Here is a 20932-nt window from a genome sequence, read left to right on the forward strand (position 1 = left end):
AGTTCTCTCATGGCAGACACTGCTCAACAATTTAAGTAACCCTTCTCCAATTATCAGCAAATATTTGTTTATAAAGTTCATTAAGCTGAAGTAAGAGTGATTTCTGAACATCAGAACTGGAACTTAACTGGGAAGGAGTTGAGGCAGATAAAAGGTAGGCTTTTACTTATTTTTCTAATGTAGCGCAGCATTTCAGTGAAGTTATGCCTAAAATTCCGAAAAACTGCAAATGTAAGAAAACACTGTACCAGAGCTCAATCCTTTTTCTTGATTTTGTTTGGGTTTTTTTGGATTTTTTTTTTTAAACAACTCCCGAGGGGATGATGGGAAGAGAGTACATTCAGCAAGAATTCTAACTGCAGGCAAGGTGACATTAATCTCAAAGATGTTCCAGATGAACTTGAACTGTCTTGAAAAATACAAACAAATATGCAGATGAAAACCCCTGCAGGGGCTGTATTTGAGTAACCAAACTCAGCCAGTTCAGCACTCCAGTACTAGTAGTAGTGTAGTAGATAGTGAATCGGGAGCTGGAGTGCTCAAAACAAAACAAAACAAACCTAAAAACCTCTTCACCTAATACTTTTTGAAGCAAGTTTTAAAGTTTTAGTTAGGTGGTTGGGCAGTGCCAGTGCTTGGTCTGGTCTTGTACCTCTGTCACTGTGGTTTCCAGGGGAGCTGGATCTGCTGTAGTAATGGTGGAAATTTATTCTGTATTCAGTAGTCCTGGTGTTTACAAGGTTCAATTCTGCTTTCTACCACTTTGCAGAAGTAAAATAAGTGTCTATTTTAAATTTACATTTCATTGTATATGCCCTAATACCTGTGACAGTTATGTTTTACTGTATTTAGAGGTTTTGGTAAATAACCAAATCTAATATTAGCTCAAAGAGCGATTGTAGAAGCCATTCCATTCAGACTGAGATAGTGTAAATAAAATGCAAAACCTAATGAATGTAATACAGAATGCCAGACACAGAGTGTCTATACAGTTTTTATTTGGTACATTTCAACATTTATGTACTCTGTAAAAAAAGTTAAAATTACTCACATGTGTGCAAGTAACAGCAATCCAGAGACATGAGCAAACAGGAGCTTGAATGGTTATGGGCTAACAACAGGTTCAGCTGTGGACAGAGCATTCTGACGATGAAGATAAGGCTTGATCCTGTGTCTGTGTCATGCCTGTTTGTCAGCAGTGAATAGAAACTCTCAAAGTTTCTAACCCCACAATATATTCAGTGAAACACGAGTGAGCTCATTGGATCAGCTAACAGGGAACAAGTTAGCTTTTAGGCTTTTCCTTAATAGCAGAACATGATTGTTTGAGTATGGAGGTTCTTCTTTATTTGTATCTAAATATTATGTGAAATCAACCTTGTTAAAAAGCCCTATCTTTCCTTGTTTACCCTTATCCAGCTGACTTTTTTTTCTTCCCATATTTTGGCTGAAGGAGACTGACCAACATGCACTAGAGTAATTGCCATATGAAATAATTTTTTTACTTGGACCTTGATAGGCCCCAGACCTTCACCTTCCAGTGGCTCCTACCATTCAGTGCTTGCAGCAGCTACAGTGGCCATTCTCCTTTGAGGAGTGTCAGGTGTCCCAGTAGCTCATTTCAACTGAGTGATCATATTCTTTACTTCTTGATAAATTTGCTGGTTATTGCGAGGATCACTCTCTCTGTTGTTCTGCTCCATAGTCAAGACTGGCAAGACTGAGAGATGTGATGAATTTTAAGAGTGTGGTTTTGGGTCTCTCTGTTGATTGCTTCATTGGGCATTTAGGGATTTATGGATGTGTGACATTATTTTATTCAGTCTGCAGGCTGATAGTCATTAGCAGAGCACTTCTGTAAGCCTATAGCATGGCTCATTAAAATGCTTAATGTGAGGTTATATAAGCAAATTTAGCAAATGTGATGCATAATCACAAGGAATTTTGAAAGTGGTGTACAACCATCCATACTGTAAGAAGGAATCATACTTTCTCCCTGGGGCTGAGAATTCTCCCAGGTGGAAGCTACAGCAGTAAGACAATTACTTTGTTGTGAAAGATGAGAATAGCAGCAATGGTTTTACCTTGGTAGTGCTACACAGTTTTTACAACCTCAATAAAAATGTTTTAATTCCTCATTAAGTTGGACTTAACAGAAAAAGATAATGTTGCTGCATAGCCACACGTAGAGGGTTAAGTCTGCAGGGTTAATATATCCCAGGTTTCTTCTTAACTGGTGGTGGGCATTTAGTCTTTGAAGCTTAGGTGCTTGTGTTATCTAAGAGGAAAACAGAATTTTCAGTCTAATCATAAGGCATTTTTGGGCTGTAGTAATGGCAGTGGTATTCTGCCTTGCAGGAGAAAGAGGCTGATGTTTCCAGAGTTCTGATAAACTGCTGCTCAAACAAAGATCACAAAAGGGAACAAAAAATGGCAGCATGTGACATTTTTCCTGTTAATAGTGATTGTTGGAATGATGGAGCACATGAACCTTGTCTACTCTCATTAGAGACCAAAGAGTTCATCATTGTTACTGGCTTCTCAGTACATGTCATGTTTCTTGATGTATCTAATCTCTCTCTTTTTCACCCCTCATCAGTGTGATGAAACTGCTGAGCTTTGAGTAATCTTCTGGGCAGTAGGAAAACTGTCAGGAGACCTTTCCCACAGAGTGACTGGGAGCATAAACCCCAGTCAAGAGGCAGTGTGGATTTCTTCTAAAGAGTGAATATAAAATTCTGTGTGTAGAAAAAATACTGCAGATACCAAGGTTGCTATTCAGTGTCTCCCTGTGACTCAGTACAATACAGAAGGTTATACCCAGGCAGTGTGTAAAACTATTTAAGTAAATCCTATGTGTTTTAAAGATTACTTTTATCATCTCAAATGCTTTCTTTTTTTTTCCCCCTCAATCTTTGCACTGCAATTTCAGAACAGAGTTGAATCCTTTTGATTGGATCACATTAGATAGTTTTGTCAAGATCTGAACTTGCTATTAACTTTGCATGATAAGCAAGGTGAATCTGAAACAGGTGTTCATTAATCCTTTTTTTAGAGGTTTAAACATATGATCTGTTATTGGGACTACAGTGATATTCCGAGTTAATATTATCACATGAAAACTTCACATTTTAAAACTATCAAGTGAAAAGGGTAGCTTTAGGCTGTTTCATTTGTCTTTCTGGAAGAAAATATAATAGAGGACCAGCTCTGCTTTTGTTGTCTTTAGGTGGATGTTCTGTTGTCTTACATTTTGCCACTTTTTGAATTTTGCATTCTGTTCTCTTAGTTGGATACTTTGGTCTTTTAAAGGTTGTGCTGTGCTTCAGCCAGAGATGACTTTCAGCAAGACTTTTACTCCTTCTCCATAATGTTTGCTTTGGTGTATGTGTTACAGCAGCCCTTTTGGTCTCAGGTAAAAATAAAGCCTTGTTGTTCCAAATGTTGCAAAAAGCACTTGGTAATAAATATGAAGAACATTTGTTAACACTAATGAGACATGTACACATCAGGAAAGGAAAGGTTGCACAGTTGTTTTGATGAGAGAAATCTTGTTTTTGGAGAACTACTTAGTTGTCTTGTTAGCAGGCAGAACCTGAATCTTTTATTTTTAACTGAAGGTAAAAAATGGTTTGCTGTTTTTGAGGGGTCTGGTGTTTTGTTCTGTCAATAATTGCACGGGACCTTGAATCTCTACAGCAGCTGTTCAAATCAAGCCTAGTTTGGAGTCAGACTCAAACTACTGTGGTCACATTGATGACTGCAGGGAGTGAAATTATCTGGTATTGTATGCTTAGAGGTTTGGAATGTTTGCTCTACAGAAATACTGATAAACACAGGCAATAAGATGAGATAGATCACTGTCAGCATCACACTGAGTACAAGCTGCACCCTTTTGCTATACATACACACGCAAAATTAGCTTCCAAACTGCCTCAAAAGAAATTCCAGAGTTTGCATGTAGCCACTGGAATAAAGGATATTGCTGTTTCTGAGGCATTAATTATACCTGCAAATTTTGGAGGATGTAAGATTGCCATGCTGTGTGTATTCTGTCAGTTAGGATTTGGACTGTGATTGCATCAAGCTTCATAAAACTAAATTCATTGAAGTGCCCCTTGGTTTGAAGCACCCCAAAACTTTTAAAAATGCATTTGACTTTGGGCACGTGTGAGAAACCCAAAACTGGTCTGTATTTCAGTACTCCACCCTTAAGTGAAAGGTAATGCTAAACTTCTATTGCATGATAATGACAACTTTATACTAGTCTTCAGTGTGGCTCTGACAAGATATTTTTTATGTTAGGAAAGAGTATTTTTACACTGCAGGGATAAAATTTGAAGTCAGCTAAAAATATATTAGTATACAATTTTAAGTTTATGAAAATCATTACTTATGGTGGAGTTCTTTTTAGACAAGTTTCACACAGCATCTCTAGTCAAAAGAGGCAGGAGATAAATTCTAAATCTCCTGCTCATGTAAATAGTGGGGCTACCCTTAGGTTGGACAAGGGGAAGAAAGAAGAATGATGACAGGAGAAGTGGAGATACAAGAAAGGGAAGTAAAATATTTGTCACTGAAATATGACACACTTTCACTAGCTCTGTGTTGGTTTAATTGTTTTCTGCAGCTTGCCTAAATGAGGAGGGAGTTAATATATTCACAGTGATTCACACTTGGTAGAGGTTTTATTTGCGCCAGTAGGATGAAGGACATAATGATTTTCCCTGAATCTTGTAATAGATTTCCAGTACAGACAAAACCTGGGCCTTCAGTACCTTTGCTACTCAGCTGCCTTTTTCAATTCTGCACTCTGACAGGAAATTCAGTACAGATCATCTAAAAGCTTCTCTCCTTCCCTCTCTTAATTATTTTCTGCCGACTTCTTTGTTACATTTGTTATCTATGAAGTGTGGAATGGGATAAAATTGGGCATTCCCTGTTCAGTTAGTCTTTTGGGCACCCACATAGTTTGAATTTCATCAGAAAGAGTGGAACTTGGGACAGGAGCTGTTTTGCAGAGCTAATAATAGAACTGGGATCAAAAAGCTGGCAGTCTTTATACTTTGTACACAGATTATCCCATAAATGCTGCTTGACTAGAGGTAGTGCATCTCTTCTTCACACTTTCTCTTTTATTTTAAAGAGATTGGATTCATATTTACTAAAATGTATTACTATTGCAGTAAAAATAATGAATATAATCCCTTTTGTCCTTTCTTTGGGTACAGTATCATATCTGGAAAGAAAGTACTTGAAATAGGACTAAAGAACTGAGAGGAAGTGTAGTATGTCTGGCAGGCAATTCATTCACTACTGACACTCACTGATTAAGTGAATTGTGCCACCGCTATTTTTAGTCAATTTTACAGGTTCCTGAAACTTTTGAAAAGTTAGAACATAACAATTGTTATTTTTAGCAATAATTGCCTAAGGATGTCTGTGTGCTTACCATGGGATAATGAGAAGATAGATCCTGCTGTGTCTGCCAGGTGCTCATAGCAGGGGGAGCTCATAAGGGGAGAAGTTATGAAAACTATTGCAAAAGTGAAGAGTTCAGGCTTGTGACTCAGCCACAGTTTGGTCCTTATCCCTCTTCTCTGAAGGGGGGAACTAGGATTTGCTAGAGTGATGCCTGATGAAAACTGGAATATCCTTTGAAGGGAGATATTCATAGTGTTATTACTCAAGAAAATATTTATGTATAAAACTATTTCAGATTAACTGACTGTATTTTGCTGCTCATCTCGTCTCTGAGTGTTTAGTCAATAATCAAAGTGCCAAACAAAGTGTCACTCTGTAACTGATGACCTCTTGCTCTGTAATTCAGCTTCTCCCAGTCCTGTCCTGGAGGATTTGTAAACATAAGTCCTTGCAGTGGGAGAATCACACAAGTAACAGCAGAATACGCTGAAGATGCATCAGGAAAAATGTAGATGAGTAATGTTGCCTGTACTGTGTTCCTGAGAGCAGTGTACTTCCCAGCCTCTTGGGATGATGCGATTCATGCATCCTCAGAGCTGTGTTGAAATATTGACAGAATTTTACTTGCTAATGGCCTATATTTGCCTAATTCAGTATGCAATAAAGTAAGTACTTGCATTTTAATAAAACTAAGGAAGTTAAACCAAAGGTCACTGTTATGTTTGACAGAATGTTCAGCGTGCGTTTAAGTTGGGATCACACCCTATAAAGCTACCATGCAATTACAAAAAGCAATATAATTCCTTAATGTAGAGCACAATGATTTTACACCGTGTCTGTTTATGGATGCAATTTTTTTCTGCTGTGAGTTAAATGTCCTACCTTGCATCTCATTGCTGATGTTTTCTATAAAGCTGTTGTAGTGCCAGGGAAGGAAATGTCTTTGCCACATCTGCACTGCACCAAATCTGATTCCTCAGACTGCCAGTGTATAAAGATACGGAAACAGCCCAGTAGTGAACACTTGATTTGCAGCATTTATGGAAATGTCAGTCTTGGGCAGGCCCCCAGGAGAAGGCCTGAGGGCCCTTCCTGAGCCGTGCAGATGGCTGAACTGCATTTTGATCATCCCTAAGGTTTCTGCATTCATAGCCCTGCCTGTGAACTGGGGGCTGGTTTTGTAGCTCCTAATGAACAGCTGCTGCGCTAATTGCCCTTCTCCCCAGTTTGGGGTGAGCAGACAGAGGCAGCAGGAGCTCTTGGAACAGCTCAGCTGTGGGGTGCCCTGGCTGGTTGTGCCTGAAATACCAAAATGAAGCAGGGCAAGAAGGGGTTTATTACCCTGTTTTCTGCCAGTGCTGTGGAAATTAGAGGAGTTGGCACTCCAGGGTTGCTAACCCAGCTTCTGTTACTGGTTCAGAATTAGCGTTAGGAAAAGGAAGGTCATAAAGATGTCTCCTGAACCCTGCTGAGTGGAAAAGAACAGTTTGCAGAGGAGATACACTTGTAAGATCACAGCACATCTGCCCTAATGAAGTGCCTTCCAAGGATGGGGCAATTCTTGAATTGTGCCGGTGCCCTGCAGACCTTTCAGTCTTTTTTTAAAGCCTGTTTCATAACCTTTTTACCTGTTGACTCCTATGACCTCCCATGGGCTCTGCAATACCAAAGTATTTATAGATACTCCTGATGAGTGTCCTGTAAAGACCTGATTCTCGTCTGTCACTCCTGTTGAAGTTATTACTGATCTTAAGAAAAAGCTTAAATATTCTAGTCATAAACTAGCTCCAGTGGAATATATAGAATGGAATGTAATTATCCCCATGTTGCAGAAGAGAGAAAGAGACAATGAGAAGTGAAATGATAGGCCTAAATATAAATGTGTTTAGTAGCTGAGATGGAAAGAGCGTCCAGAAATCCTATATTTTATATTAGATCTGCTACTGTGTCACAGATGGATATGGAGTGAGAATAGTAATTAGGCTCTTTTTGTTATTCATTTAATTATCTTGTATTTGTGCTGTGGAGTGATTTACATTCACATTCACTTAAAAGAAGTATTTAAAGAAATTCCAGTGGCTCTTTAGAATAATTAAATTACCTTCACAAAGCTTTTTGCTGATTTCATTGTAGATCCCGAGCAGTGGGTGAAGGGGTGAAAACACAGATGTTATATCCCTTGTTTTTAAAAATTGTGTCCTGCATTTGGTTTGTGGCATTAAGTCTTGCATGTGTGTACTGCTGCTCTCCCCCAGGTAAAATGTAAAGCTGTATGTATGAACTTAGTAGGTTCAACTGCACGTTGTCCTTTTGATGATCTGGAATCCATTTCCCAGGCAGTTTCTTTTGAACTGCACAAAACTACCTACCAAACTGCTATATACCTTGAAGTTTGCATAACATGGTTTTGAATTACTTAAAATTGTTTTGTTACATGTTTGTGTTATAACAATTTGATGCTTCTGAATTAGCAAGTAGCAGTCTGTAGAGACACAAGCAAGTGTGGATTTTAACAGGAGAATTGAAATAAATTTGACCTGAATATTTGGACAGAAAACCTTAGTATATTTATTGTGACAGCATTGTATTGGGCTCTAGGGCAGCCTTTCAGAAGAGGTTTTGGAAGTCAAGTGACCAAAATAATTTAAAGTAGATTAGAAAGATACACTAGAAAAGTGAAAAGACTTACTGGATTTCAAGAGTAAATTTAGTGTTTCATGTGTTTGATCAGTAAGTTAACAACTGTTGGAATTATTAAGATATGTAGTCTGTGTACTTAAATTACACACAGTTGACCCTTCTTTGGTTTGTGCACCAGCAGGAGAAAACAGATTATTTGTTTCAGAGTATGTAGATTCCGCATACACACACAGTCTGGGCTAAGGCACATGCTACTACTGTTTATTGTGTGGTTTTGCTTTCCTTTTTTTCACTTTCTTGTACCACACTTCTGATCTTTCTGGTCTGTGCTGTTCAGTTGAGGGAATTTTGGAGTAATTAAATAATCTCCCTTTGATCTCACAATGTCTTTAACTCAGCTGACACTCCCCAGTAACCCAGGGTAGTTCTGGCAGGCTCTGTAGGGATGGACTTTAAAGTGTTTTTGAAATAACTCCTGTGTCCTGAAAACCTTGGGTACACCTCAACCCCCTCATTCCCTGCTACTGAGGAGGACCGTTTCTGTCAGCTTTTTTGAGGGATGTGGTGGAAAAAGCAGCAAATGAGCACTGTAGTGACAAGCTGCAGTCATCCTCTAGCGAAAGCAGATGCAGTAGCAATAACCACTGCAATAAAGCAGCGTGCACTTAGATCAGACCTAATCTGGAACCTGGGAGTGATTCCACACATGCGTGATGCTTCCAGTTCTTTTGTTGCTTTCAGGTGGATGGAAAGGGCTTTGTGTGTTTTTAAGGTGAATAACTTGTTTCCTCTGGGGTAATCACCAGAGTTCTTCACGTTACATGAAGGAGATTCAACCCCCACTTCCCTCCAGGATTTTCCTGCCCATCTGCAGGAGGAGAAGGCAGACATTAAGAAGGGTAGTTGTTTCAGCCTCTAGCAGTGTAATGAAGACTCTCAGAAGCTCTGGTAGCGTAGAGTGTGTAATGGCTGGCAGTTTCTGGGTACAGTGTAAAATCTGCAGTTGCACTGTGGAGGTTGACATGCACAGATGGAGACTGATGTAGACTCTTGAGTGTTTTGGGGGAAGGAACAGCAATTCTCCGAGAATTATTATTATTGTGTAGCACCCAGAAGCACTGGTCTAAGCAAAGCACTGGAAAGAAGCATCTTGACATTCCAGTGGCTTAAGAGTAGAAAAACTGATTCACTTGTTGCAATTGATTTTCTAACTGTGAGATTTAATAGCACTGATGAAGGGATATAATTATTCCTGCTATAATATTTTCCCAGTTCTGTTTTCTGTGAGGTATTTTATGGGCCCTGTTCCCTGCTGAGAGAAACTGTAAGAGTCATTCCATGTAGAAATGATACAGTGTCCTGTAAAATCAAAATTATATTTGAGAAGGAGGAATCCATATGTAATAAACAGAATAAGGAGGAAAGATACAGACAGAAAAAGACAGATTTGTCTTTTGTATAAGAACAACAGAACAAATTTAGGAAATAGGAAACAACATTATTTACAACTGAGCTTCTCTGAAGAGGTCTTCATATTCTTATAAATGGAAAGAAACTGCAGATAGGTGCTTAAATTCAGTGCTTGTTTTCCTGCTCTTTAGTTCAGCCAGACCTAGATGTCTATCCATAGCAAAGACTGGCTTATTTTCTTTGGAATTAGAGAAGGATCAATCTACGTGTGCAGTGCATGTGTACTACTTTGTATCAGAATGAATTCTTGTGGTGAGACAGTAATGAGTATGACACCCACCTAAAGTTTTACATTTTAAAAGTAAATGATGAATTGTGAATAAGGGTTTACTGATGTGGACATTTAATTAACTACACAGTTATATCAGAGCAAAACTAAGAAAGTTACAGTGGTTTCTTTTTCCCTTGCTTATGTTGCAGCAAAAGGCATTTTTGATTTAGCATCAGGTTTTTTTGTCTAGAAGCTGACTTCCTTTTCAGGCTTTCCTGTGGTTTTCCATACGAGCCTGCCGAATTTCTGGTGGTAAATTTGTAGTGCCATTTGAGTTTGGGACTCAAAGTCACCAAGTTGCGTCCCTTAAGAATTGTGCTGCTATGCCAGTTTCTCCTTCTCCATGTTTCATAATCATCACAAGCTTTATCTTGAGCTGTGTCAGAAAAGCAGAGGTCGTTATTTGAATCAGGATGTTCCTGGTTCAAAATAGCAGTGTACTATTTATATCCTAACATGTTTACCATCTGACAGCTTCCTATACTCTCACAGGAATGAATTAAAGACGTTGTTTTAATTCCTATTGCAGTTATCTGTATCACTGAAGTTGCTCCTCAGTTGAGTACCTCAGCAGGAACAATAAGGATTGAGTGCTGTTTGTTTCTCAGCCAGTTTTCTTCTCTCCAGGAGCTGAATCCCATGTCTGCTGAAGTTGATTTCAAGTTTCCATTGTTTTCAGAGGATACAGTGTCAAATTGCAGGATGATTCTTACAGCCAAGAACTGAGGCAGTGTTTTATTTTAGCTATTTCCTTGACCTCATAAGCCTTGCTGTTAGTAAGTGCCTTTCTATACTTTATGCTTCAAAGTCTCTCACCTCCTTTTAGATTTGGTCAATGAAGTGCATCAGCTGAATGTAACTGGCTTTGCAGGCTGGGCTTTGTTTGCTTCTTTGCATGAATTCCATCCAGAAACAGTGATTGGCAATGCTCCTTTCTTTATTTATGTCTACAGGAAAATGCCACTCCACAAAAAGGGTGAAGAGACATAAATTACCCATTTACTGTTCTACCAAAAGTGGAGATAGATTTAATTTACACCAGAAATTGTGACTGGAAAGTGAACCTGCTTCTGAGAGTCCTCTGCTTTCTTTGTTTCCTTTCTAGTTTCACTGCACATTTTTGTGTTGTTTTTCAAGCTCTGCATAAATATTCACTGTGGGTTTCCTTCCCTGTTATTACCAGCCAGCCCACTGATCAGGCACCAGGGCTGCAGTCTCACTAAGTTTGTGTATTGTGTTGGAATCAGAAATCAAATATGTGAAAATGAATGTAATATGCTTTTAAGTGTTGTGACGTTTAGTGGGCAGACATACATTATGAAGACCTTTCTTGTCTACAATTTGTTATGAAGATGAATCATTTTCTGAGAAAAGGTTATAGTAATATTGTAAATCACATTCTAAAACTGAAAAAAAAAAATCCAGCAGTGATAAATAAGTACCATCTGGAATCTGAACTATATAATTGTATTATGGTTTGTCATCCACATAAGATAAACCCTTGAGAATGTTTAAGTTGAACGCACTGTCACAGAGATCCCCAAATCTGTTAACTTTTTCATGTACTGAAGTGAAATGAATTAAAACAGTATGTTCCATGTGAGGTGGAAAGACTCCTAGAACCAAGATGATGGAATTCCTTGCAGCATAGCTGTATGGGAGTAGGTATTTCGAGAAGCTGTATAGTAAATTTTACCTTGTTTTAAAAAAATAGGGCTCACTTTAATTATCGGATAGATGATAATGAATTGTCATTAACAAAAAAAAGCCCCCAAATGCCTTTTGTGATTCAGTTTTGGTTGATGTATCTCCAAGATGAAGCAGTGGATGCATATTAGTTGTGTATGAGTTTGTCTAGCTTTGAGAAATATGTACTGCTGGAAATTAGTCTTTTCTATGACTTGAAGAAACAAAGCAGGGATTTCTGAGAAAAGACATGGGAAGAAAACAAGAGAAGAAAGACAGCTAAGAAATGGGAAAGCAGTGAAGAAAGCAAAGTGCCTTTTGAAATAACTGCTCTGAATCAACAGCACATACATTTCTGCTTCTGCCAGCTGCCCACTCATTTTCTCTTTTAATAGAAAGAATCGTCATGGTTCTGAAACAAGTAGTGTAGGGAGCCATGGATTTTCTTAGGAAGTCAGTTTCCTGTCTTAGTGGGTTTGTGCTTGCAAGACTGACTTGGTAATGGACTTGATCTCTTTATGGTGCATATAACATACCAAAATGGTAGAAACAGTGCTTTGTTTTTCCAAAGCCACTCCTCCAGTACAGAAGCAAATCTTCAGGAATAGCTTTGTTTCCTTTCTGAATGCTCCAGTAATAAAACTTCACTCTTTGAAAGCTCTTCTACTGGCATTCATTTACTCTCAAAATGTTTTTGTGAGGGAGGCATTAATATAATGTGTGTTTTGTAGACATAAATCTGGAACACCAGATAAGACAGTTTGTGATTTGTCCCATGTCTCTCAACAAGCCCTTGGAGTACAAACTTGGGTAGAGCCTTAACAAACCTGGCCCTGGGTCTTGTGCTTCTTGCTCTGCCAGCTGAGGTGTGTCTAGGGACAGACACACAGGAGACTTGCATGACTTACAGAATTGATTTGTTCTCTGAAAAACTACCTAGGTGACTAAAATCAAAGAGGTGTTTCTTTTACTGACTTCTGTTATTTCTGTTCCTTTCCTTTTAGCTGGTGCTGCCGGAGTACTCCATCCACAGTCTTTTCTGCATAATGTTTTTATGTGCTCAGGAGTGGCTCACACTGGGGTTAAATGTTCCTTTGCTTTTTTACCACTTATGGAGGTAAGCCCTTCTTTTATATGCTGACTGCTTGTTAGCCTTGCTTGCCAGATCAGCACTCATGCAGACTGTGTGAAGAATGAAGGACAGTGACAGGAGTGTAGATGAGAGTAGATGCCTCCAGGCTCTTGCCTATAAGTAGTTGAAACTTACATTTCCAGAGAAAAATGATTTTTTTTTCATTATTTAGGATGGCTAAGGAAAACATGTGATAATACAACTGTGGCTTTCAGTTCCTTGGATGAACGTTCTGAAGGGTGTCAGGATGCACTCACTGCAAATAAGTGAAAACATGGAAGTGAATTAGGCTGGAATCTGAATGTGGAACTTGGTGGGGGTCTAAATATTTCAGATGGGGAATTGTAAGACAGTTCATATCTGAAAGAGCTTGGACCTCTTCATTCAGTTCTAACAAGTAAATGTTTCCAGTGTTGTTGTGAAATAGAGACTGGGAAGGTTGACGGGTTTTTGTGTCTCAACTTCTTTGGCAGCATTTTGCTGGCTTTTTTTTTTTTTTTTTTTTTTTTTTTTTTTTTTGCAGTGTAAAGGAACTTGTTTCTTTACAGTACTACAGTAGGGAGTTTCTGTTCTGTGAGGGAATTCTCTTTCAGAGACTCATGGAATAGGGATTGGAGTAGGTGAAGAACTGTTTCTGCACACTGCCCATATGAAGAAGTGGATGTGTTCCCACTCTGGATCACTGAACTGTGTTTATATTCATTGAGGGGCTTCCAGAATTGATCACGTAAGATCTGCTGTTGTTTCCCAGGCAGGCAGTGCAGCTGCTGCTGCTGCATCTTCCTCTGCATTCTAGTGGAGGATCAGCCTTCTGTTGCTTCTGAAAATAACCAAGAGACATCAGTGGCTGTCAGTCTGGAGACTTCCCTAGTTTTGCATTTTCACAATGTTTGTAAAAGCACAGATGATTTTTGTCTGTCAGGGTCTCTTTGTGTTACAAAGGTACATATGGTAGCAGAAGAATAATTCTGTAAAGAAGTCAAAATCATCATCTCAACCAGGAACTAAAAAGCAGTAGCTTTCTTACACATTTTTTCTGCAAAAGCTTGGTAGTAACATAGAGTCGTATGATAAAGTGTATTATTCAGAAATTAGAATGCCAGTATAGTTTTCAGGAAGCTAAATGAAATGAAGCTACAAGTGCTTTTCTCCCTACTGTTCTGCTGCAATAAAAATGATAATGCTTTATGCCGCTCTTTTGCTAAGGGTTAATAACCCTTAGTGTGACAATGAGACCCATTTCAAAATTTCTAAAAACAAATATATCCAAGAGGAAAATGGTCAGATTCTAAGTAATGATATCAACCTTTGGAGACAACTTTTGATTAATTTTTTTCTATGGTTCTTCATATGCTTAGCTATAAGTACTCCATAATTACTCCTGTGTTTTAACCACATGCAGTTTTGAGTTCATTGTGTAAAGTTCTGCACAGAACCATGGGAAGACACTGTGTAATGTCTGCATCCAAGATAACTAAGCAAGATTTCACCTGTGGTTCTCCGTAAAAACTTGAGATCTTATTAGAGATTGTAAGTGGCTGTGACTAACGCTGGAAGGGAGAAAGGCAGAGTAATTTTGAGAATATCTCCTTTCAAAGTTTGCTGCTGGTCACTTGCTTGGTGTTTTTATATCTTCCTATAGATCTGTCTATCCATCTGTAAGCAATGAGCAATCTTCTGCTTACTTTGTCAAAGCAGCAGAAATAATATTTCCTCTGATTTGTGGTGATCTTAGAGTGTTTATTAACTTCGTTGAGGATTTCTTTTTTTTTTCTTTTGCTTTTTACTGCAAACTAACTGAGACAAGAGCTCCTTTGCCAAAGAAGTTCTTTTGTCATGATTTTCTTAAACATTCAGTCATTTGCTGAGAATAATTAGAAATTTCTCCTATGTAAGATGAAAATTATTTTCTGAAGAAAATTATTGGGATGATAAATTCTTGAGCAGTGTCACTTGTAGAAAAAATTAGTCAGCCACTTCTTACCTTACTACATATTGGCATTTTTCCTTTTCAGAGTTGGAGGAACTTAGCTACCAGTTGGTCGGGACTGTCACCTTTCATCATGTCTGAAATCAGTTGAGTAGGTGCAGTAAAAGCCCAGTAATCCTTCCTCCAGTCTGTGATCACAAACCACCATATATTGTCACTCAGAACATGCAAGTTATTAGTGGATAAGCCACAAATGACTCTGTAGGAAGGGGAGATGTTTTGAGGTGAATAATTAATAGAAAACAGAAAATCCACATTCATTAATTGCTTGGTTCTGTAAGGAAGAAGTGCTTAGACTAGCATCCTGATTTTTACAATGTCTGGAAAAAGAGGCTTGAGAAAGAAAGGGGAATTCCTCCTATATCATGGAAGGTGGTAGTCAGGTGTGTATCTGCACATACTTAATACAGATTATGTCATTCCAGGTGTCTTCTCCTGCTCTTTCAGGTATTTTCGTTGCCCAGCAGATAGCTCAGAGCTGGCATATGATCCACCTGCAGTCATGAATGCAGATACCTTGAGTTACTGCCAAAAAGAGGCCTGGTGTAAGCTGGCCTTCTACCTCCTTTCCTTCTTCTACTATCTCTACTGGTAAGTCTGGCCATTTCACTAAGAGAATAGTAGCTGCTTTTCATTTCACTTGTCAAATTGCATTTAGGAATGATTGGAACCAGTTGGACAATTTCCTTAGTCTCATAAAATGTTGCTTCTTCTGTTGTTGATGTTGATTCAGGGGAGCACTCCCACTGACTGCTGGCACTTCAGTACAGAATATTTAGTGTTTACCTAAGGCCTGAGCCAGGCCCCAGCACCAACCAAAGGAAATAACTTTTGCTTCTCTGTATTGGTCTCTTAGGATGGGTGAAATAGCAGTTAGGCTAATGACATTACATCAAATAAAAAACTGTAATTCCTTACGATTCAAGAGAATCATAAGGAAAAAATACTACACCTCTGGTGTAGTAATAACCAAGATGGTAAATAAATGGGTGGGTAGGTGTGGGGTGGGAACATGGGATGCACCATGCCTGTAGTCATTCCTACAGGCTCCCTTTCATAGCAGGGGAAAGCCAGGCACAAATGTCCAGTGCAAAAATATGTCAGGATCATTTAAGGTAAGGCCTTGCCAGGATCCTAATGCTTTTAGTCCCCCCTGTAATCACACCATAAAAAACAATGAACAACAAACTTTAACATCCTTTAAATGGAAGTGATGCTTTAGCTGTCTTTCTTCTACTTTTTCCTCCATGATGTATTTGCATAGAGTTGCCTCTTCAAGCCAGTCTTACATGTAGTCATCCCTCTGCAAGGCAGTTTTGTGTGCTGGTGGAAGAAAAGTGTGTTTTTCTCCTCTGATTACTAGTATCTTACCTGTTCCGCTGTTCCCCACATCTTGAGGAGTCACTGCTGCCATGTTGTTGTTTCTCAATATTCCTTTTAAATGCTATTGAGGTTTGTGGAGAAAAGCATTTTTTAACCGCACATTTTTGTGCTGGGATCAAAGTCAGGTCTGTAGTGTGGTGTAGCATTTCTCCTGAGACTTTACTGCTGTGCAGCTTCCTCTGAGCTCTTCATTCTGAAACATGGCCACTATCCAAAATCCACTGCCTGGTGCTAGATAAAATAGTATAAATTACAGATGCTTTTTCAATGCTTTCCTGGGTATTGGCAGAATTAGAATTGCAGCAAAATGGAGCTGTGGCAATATACTCTGTTTTCTCCACTTTTCAGAGTTGCATTTAATATGTATGCATTCAGTCCAGCTGGTGGCTACATTTTATGTTTCTTCTAGTGCGCAGAGTTTTTTGTAAAGGAATTAAAACAATGCAATTTCATGGAAAAAACCTTGCCTGCCCTGCCGAGAGTTGCTGGTTGAAGTTTTAAAGATCAAACACACTAAAGTAAAATGGTTTTGTTTTTTTTCTGTTCAAATCCAGACATCAGACTGAGCTTTAAAAATCTCAAACACAGCTTGTGGTGCAGTAGGATGTCAGTAATGAATTTGTTATTTCTTGAGAGCCTTTTGATACCCATCTTGAATACACCATAATTAAGATGCTTTAGAGAGATGGAAAGAATGCAAAGGAAAGCACAGGCCATACAGGCAGCAAAGGGTTATAAAAATCAAAGTGCTCTGCATGCTTCAAAGGGATACTTTCATATTATGTCTTTCTTTTACATTCAGCATGATCTACACTCTGGTGAGCTCTTAACTGAAAGATCATCGCTAAAGACTGAAAACAACAAAGGCTGGAGGTGCAAGGACGAGTGAACCAAGGGATGCATGATTAAAAAAAGTAAAGAGGAAAACTTTGAACCCAAGCAGTAAATACGGTACATGAAAGAGAGATCCAGCAAAGAGAAGAAGAATACCATGGGAGAATGACTGAGTTAATTGCGTTTGTCTCCTGTTTCTCAATGTATTGCAGCAAATGATTTTCAAAACCCAAGCAAACAAAAATAATTGCAAAAACATGGGCCAAATTATACAACTATTCACCTCTCAAGGGATAACGCTGCTTGGTTTAGTGGATTCATTAAAACTGTAATCCCTATAGTCCCTGCTGTCTTCCAGGAAGCAACATTTTTTTTCTTAAGGACTATTCTGGACTGAGGAAACACAGGACAAGATGATCTTACACTGAAAGAAGAGCTGTACAACACATTCTGCAAATGAGCACTGATGAGGACTTCAGATAAGATGTGTGACTGTCCTGCAGGGCTATTCTCATGACACTAGTCAAACAGGGATGTCAAATCTCATGAAACTGCTTCAGTGGTTTTGGTTTGTTGGGGTGTTTTTTTAATCCAACCAAAACAACAATAACAAAAGAATTTTCAGTTTCAGTGCTCTGTATTCTAACTATATACTCTTCCTGCAGGTGAACATCCAGTATATTTCTGTACTTCATTTGTGATGCACCAAATATCGCCATACAGTGAGATGTAGAAATACATTTGGTTTAACCTAATCAGGCCAAGCACTTACCAGAATAGTTTTCCTCTGACTGAAAAAAAAAACCCAAACCAGGAAAAAGCTTGCATATATTTAAAAGAGGATTTTAGCGTAGCTATTATATTAATCACGTGCTGGATAGCGAATACTGGACCAGATAATTGTGGTCTGTAATTCTGCTTTGCAGTTTTACTTCTGCTGTAAAATTTAAGCTGGAACAAATACACAAAATGTCTTTGTCTTGTATGAGGTTCCTCTTGAAAGATGTTCAGTTTTTTACAACTTAAAGATTTTAAAATTTTGACATAGAATTCTCATTCAAATTCATTTATATGGGCTGCATATCTTTATACATGTATATGTATATACAAATACACATCTACATAAATACTCACAATCTGTTTACATTTCAGGTTAATCTGTTTGACAGGGCAAAAGAATCAAGTGTCCAGAACTGCTGCTTCTGAAATAAATATATTTCAGTGCTGATCCAGGTGAACCCAGACTCATTCCCCCAAAGTCACTGGTGCTGTGGGTAGTAGCAAGGCTATCAACTCGAGACTAACACCAGAGCTTTCACAGGCACTGCTTGGCTCTTGCATTGGGAATGAGCTAATAAGGTGGGTTTCTACCAGAGACTGGCAGAGAACAGTGTGGAGAGACCCATCTGTCCCCTGCCTTGTTCACAGCTGGTCCTGTTAGCACGAGTGAGAGCCACAGACTGACCCCAGACCAGGCTCTGAGGTGTTGTTAGGCTGGGCACAGCACTTCAACAGGAGAGATGCAGTCTCACAATGGCTGCTGGGTCATCCCATCCCTTATGTGTTCCATATGGAGCTGGAGTTACTGTGTGCCTGCAGTGCCAGGACTCACTGTGCTTTGGTCTGGCTACGTTAACAAAATTAAATCCTGTTAACCGCCAAGTATGGTGGCTGCATGTTAACACTGCTCCTGGACCATGCCTGAGCTCCCAAATCCTGCCTGGGCATTGCTTGGAATGGAGCTAGCTGGCCTGTGCAAGCCTAATACTGGATCATTCTAACAACATTTATATGAAGTTGTCCTAAGGGTTGGCATTCTTTAATTTACAATAGTTTCATTCATTAATTTTCGGTAGTTTTTATTGATACATTTAATCTTCATACAGTGTGGTATACCCAGTTCTAGAAGCATCCAAGGCTGCCAAATCAGATGTGGGGAAGCTGATTTGGACTCTGACCGTTCATAGGTTTTGATTGCACACACTACAGAGGTGGCTGAAGTGCTCTTGAAGTCACAGTGACCCTGCAGGCAATGCAGATGTGTTCTCTTGGAGCGAGCCTGAGCTAAGAAACTTCACTGGATCATTACAGACCTAACTGATAAAGCTCTGCTACAGTGGAATAATTAATGCACAACCCATGAAAAGCTGATGATTGTAACTGAATTTCTTCTCTCCATCCTAACTAAAGCATCTAGTCCTACAACAGTGTAGGAGCTAGATTCACAGGAACAAATCACAGTGAATGACTTCTAGATGTCTTGCTACCTCATAAAACTTACATCTCTGTGCAGGTGACTGAATCTTTCCATGCATCTTCCACGATTTCATAGGAGATGAAAAGAAATTAATTCAGGTTCCCTATATTCAAAATACATGCTTTAAAGTCTGTTTCATTGAAAGGCTTGGAATTTTGTGAGGTTGGATGGGTGAAAGTATGATCACTTCTTGCCTGAAAACACACAGTTTTCAAATGCTAAGGTTAAGGGGTGAGCTGGACTGATAGCAGGTCAATTGTTTGCCTGCAGGGCTGAGTAGAAGCTCTGTGGGTTTTTTGTAACTGGCACTGGCCTGTAATTCTTGACTTTGCACAAAAAGCAATTGTGCATGTGGGTCTTCTGAATGCAGCCTCAGGGGACTTCAAGGACTGGAGTGGATATGCTTGGTCATTTGAAAGAAGTTCTCTATTTTAGGCAACTTTATCAATACACTTCCCAGACTCCACTGGAAAGCAGAATACTTCATTTGATCCTACTGATGCTTTGAGCAAGTGTTTCCAGGGTTTCACTGCTCTGGTACTAGAAATTTTTTTTTTTTTTTGCATTTCCAGAGTAAATTTATTCTTAGATAATTTATTCAGCTTGCTTTTAAGCCAACATTAGCCCAAGTACACTTTCTCTTACACCACTTAAGGTTTCAATATATAGAGAAAGGAGTTCGCCCTCCATTCTGTTAAAAGTGAGCTGTCTCATGTCCTCCCATAAAAAACCCTATTCTCCATATCTTCTTTAGAGCATTTCTCTGTTGTCTTTCCAGTCAAATTAATCTTTCTTAGGAATGGATAATCACAGCTGTTCAGAGTATTCTGTAGAGTATCTTGCTCTAATTAGTCCTTTGCTGTGAATGGACAATGAAAGCTAACAGTCTCAGTTCTGTCCAATGATACCTGCTATAGCTCTGAATAGCATTTTGTTTCTCTTCGAAATAAATCTTAAAGCTGATGGAAAAACTGATTACAATTAGGATACTTTCCCTTTCATTGAATTTAGACTGCAGGGCCAGGAGTTGGACTCGATGATCCTTGTGGGTCCCTTCCAGCTCAGGAGATTCTGCATTAACCAAAGCAAGGGAAGTAAACTGTGTAGTTGTTGCCAAAGAACAGAAAAGAATACTGTGATCTTTGGCCACAAGGAAGTGTCCTCCTCATGTTACACTTTTGAGGTAGAAATAATCTATGCTATTCTTTTTGTCTCCAGTTCCTCCTTGTTGGTTAGTGGAGACAGGAGATTTCCTCTGCAATTTCCTTCTCTCTACCTGTCTCTTTTCCTGGAAGGGTGAATGTCATTTAAGAGCAGAGTTCTCTTCTCTCACACATCTGATGGTACAGATAAATCCCAGAAGGCATAAGAAAACACATCATCACCCTTTGCTCCTTCAGAAGCAGGTGTGAAATGAGCACATTCTTAAATAAATATTCATTTTCCTCAACTGCCCCTTCTGTGAAGTGAAAGAGTTGATGCTTACCTTGCGAACTCTTCCTATACACGTGCTTTTTTCATTATTTTTATTTTTTTTTCTGTAACTGTTGAATCTACTTAAAGGAAAAAGGTAAGAGGTGGAAAAAAATGGGAGAGGATGAGAAGAGCATGAGCTGCTTACCAAAGAGGCATCTACACAGTGTGCTGACCTTTAGCTGCTTGTTCCTGGAAGGGATGAAAGGCAGGGTCTCCTATTTATAGTCAGGTAATTGCAGTGATGCTGAATAAAATTGTTGCTGCTCTGACTGTTTCAGTTTCAAGTACAGCAAATCATTGCTGATAGCAGAATGCTTCGCCTACAAATAATTAACTGTACTTAAGCTGTCAGAAGTGTTTTTCCATCTG

General features: G+C 39.0%; 1 protein-coding gene across 5 annotated transcripts in view; it reads left to right on the forward strand.

Annotated features, from left to right (window-relative positions):
- The window catches only part of CNIH3 (cornichon family AMPA receptor auxiliary protein 3), a 53846-nt gene extending 36261 nt beyond the window's left edge, over positions 1-17585 (forward strand). For 4 of the 5 annotated variants that reach the window (XM_062490469.1, XM_062490465.1, XM_062490466.1 and 1 more), the window contains 3 exons: positions 12496-12608; positions 15061-15204; positions 16799-17585. In XM_062490469.1, the coding sequence (XP_062346453.1) occupies positions 12496-12608; positions 15061-15204; positions 16799-16826 (285 nt within the window). In that variant the 3' untranslated portion in view covers positions 16827-17585. Of the gene's footprint in view, positions 1-12495; positions 12725-15060; positions 15205-16798 lie in introns of those variants that run through there. The other variant, XM_062490467.1, reaches the window with a different exon arrangement.
- The last annotated feature ends 3347 nt before the right edge of the window (positions 17586-20932 follow it).

Source organism: Cinclus cinclus, chromosome 3 (assembly GCF_963662255.1).
Source record: "Cinclus cinclus chromosome 3, bCinCin1.1, whole genome shotgun sequence".
In the NCBI taxonomy this organism is placed as follows: domain Eukaryota; kingdom Metazoa; phylum Chordata; class Aves; order Passeriformes; family Cinclidae; genus Cinclus; species Cinclus cinclus.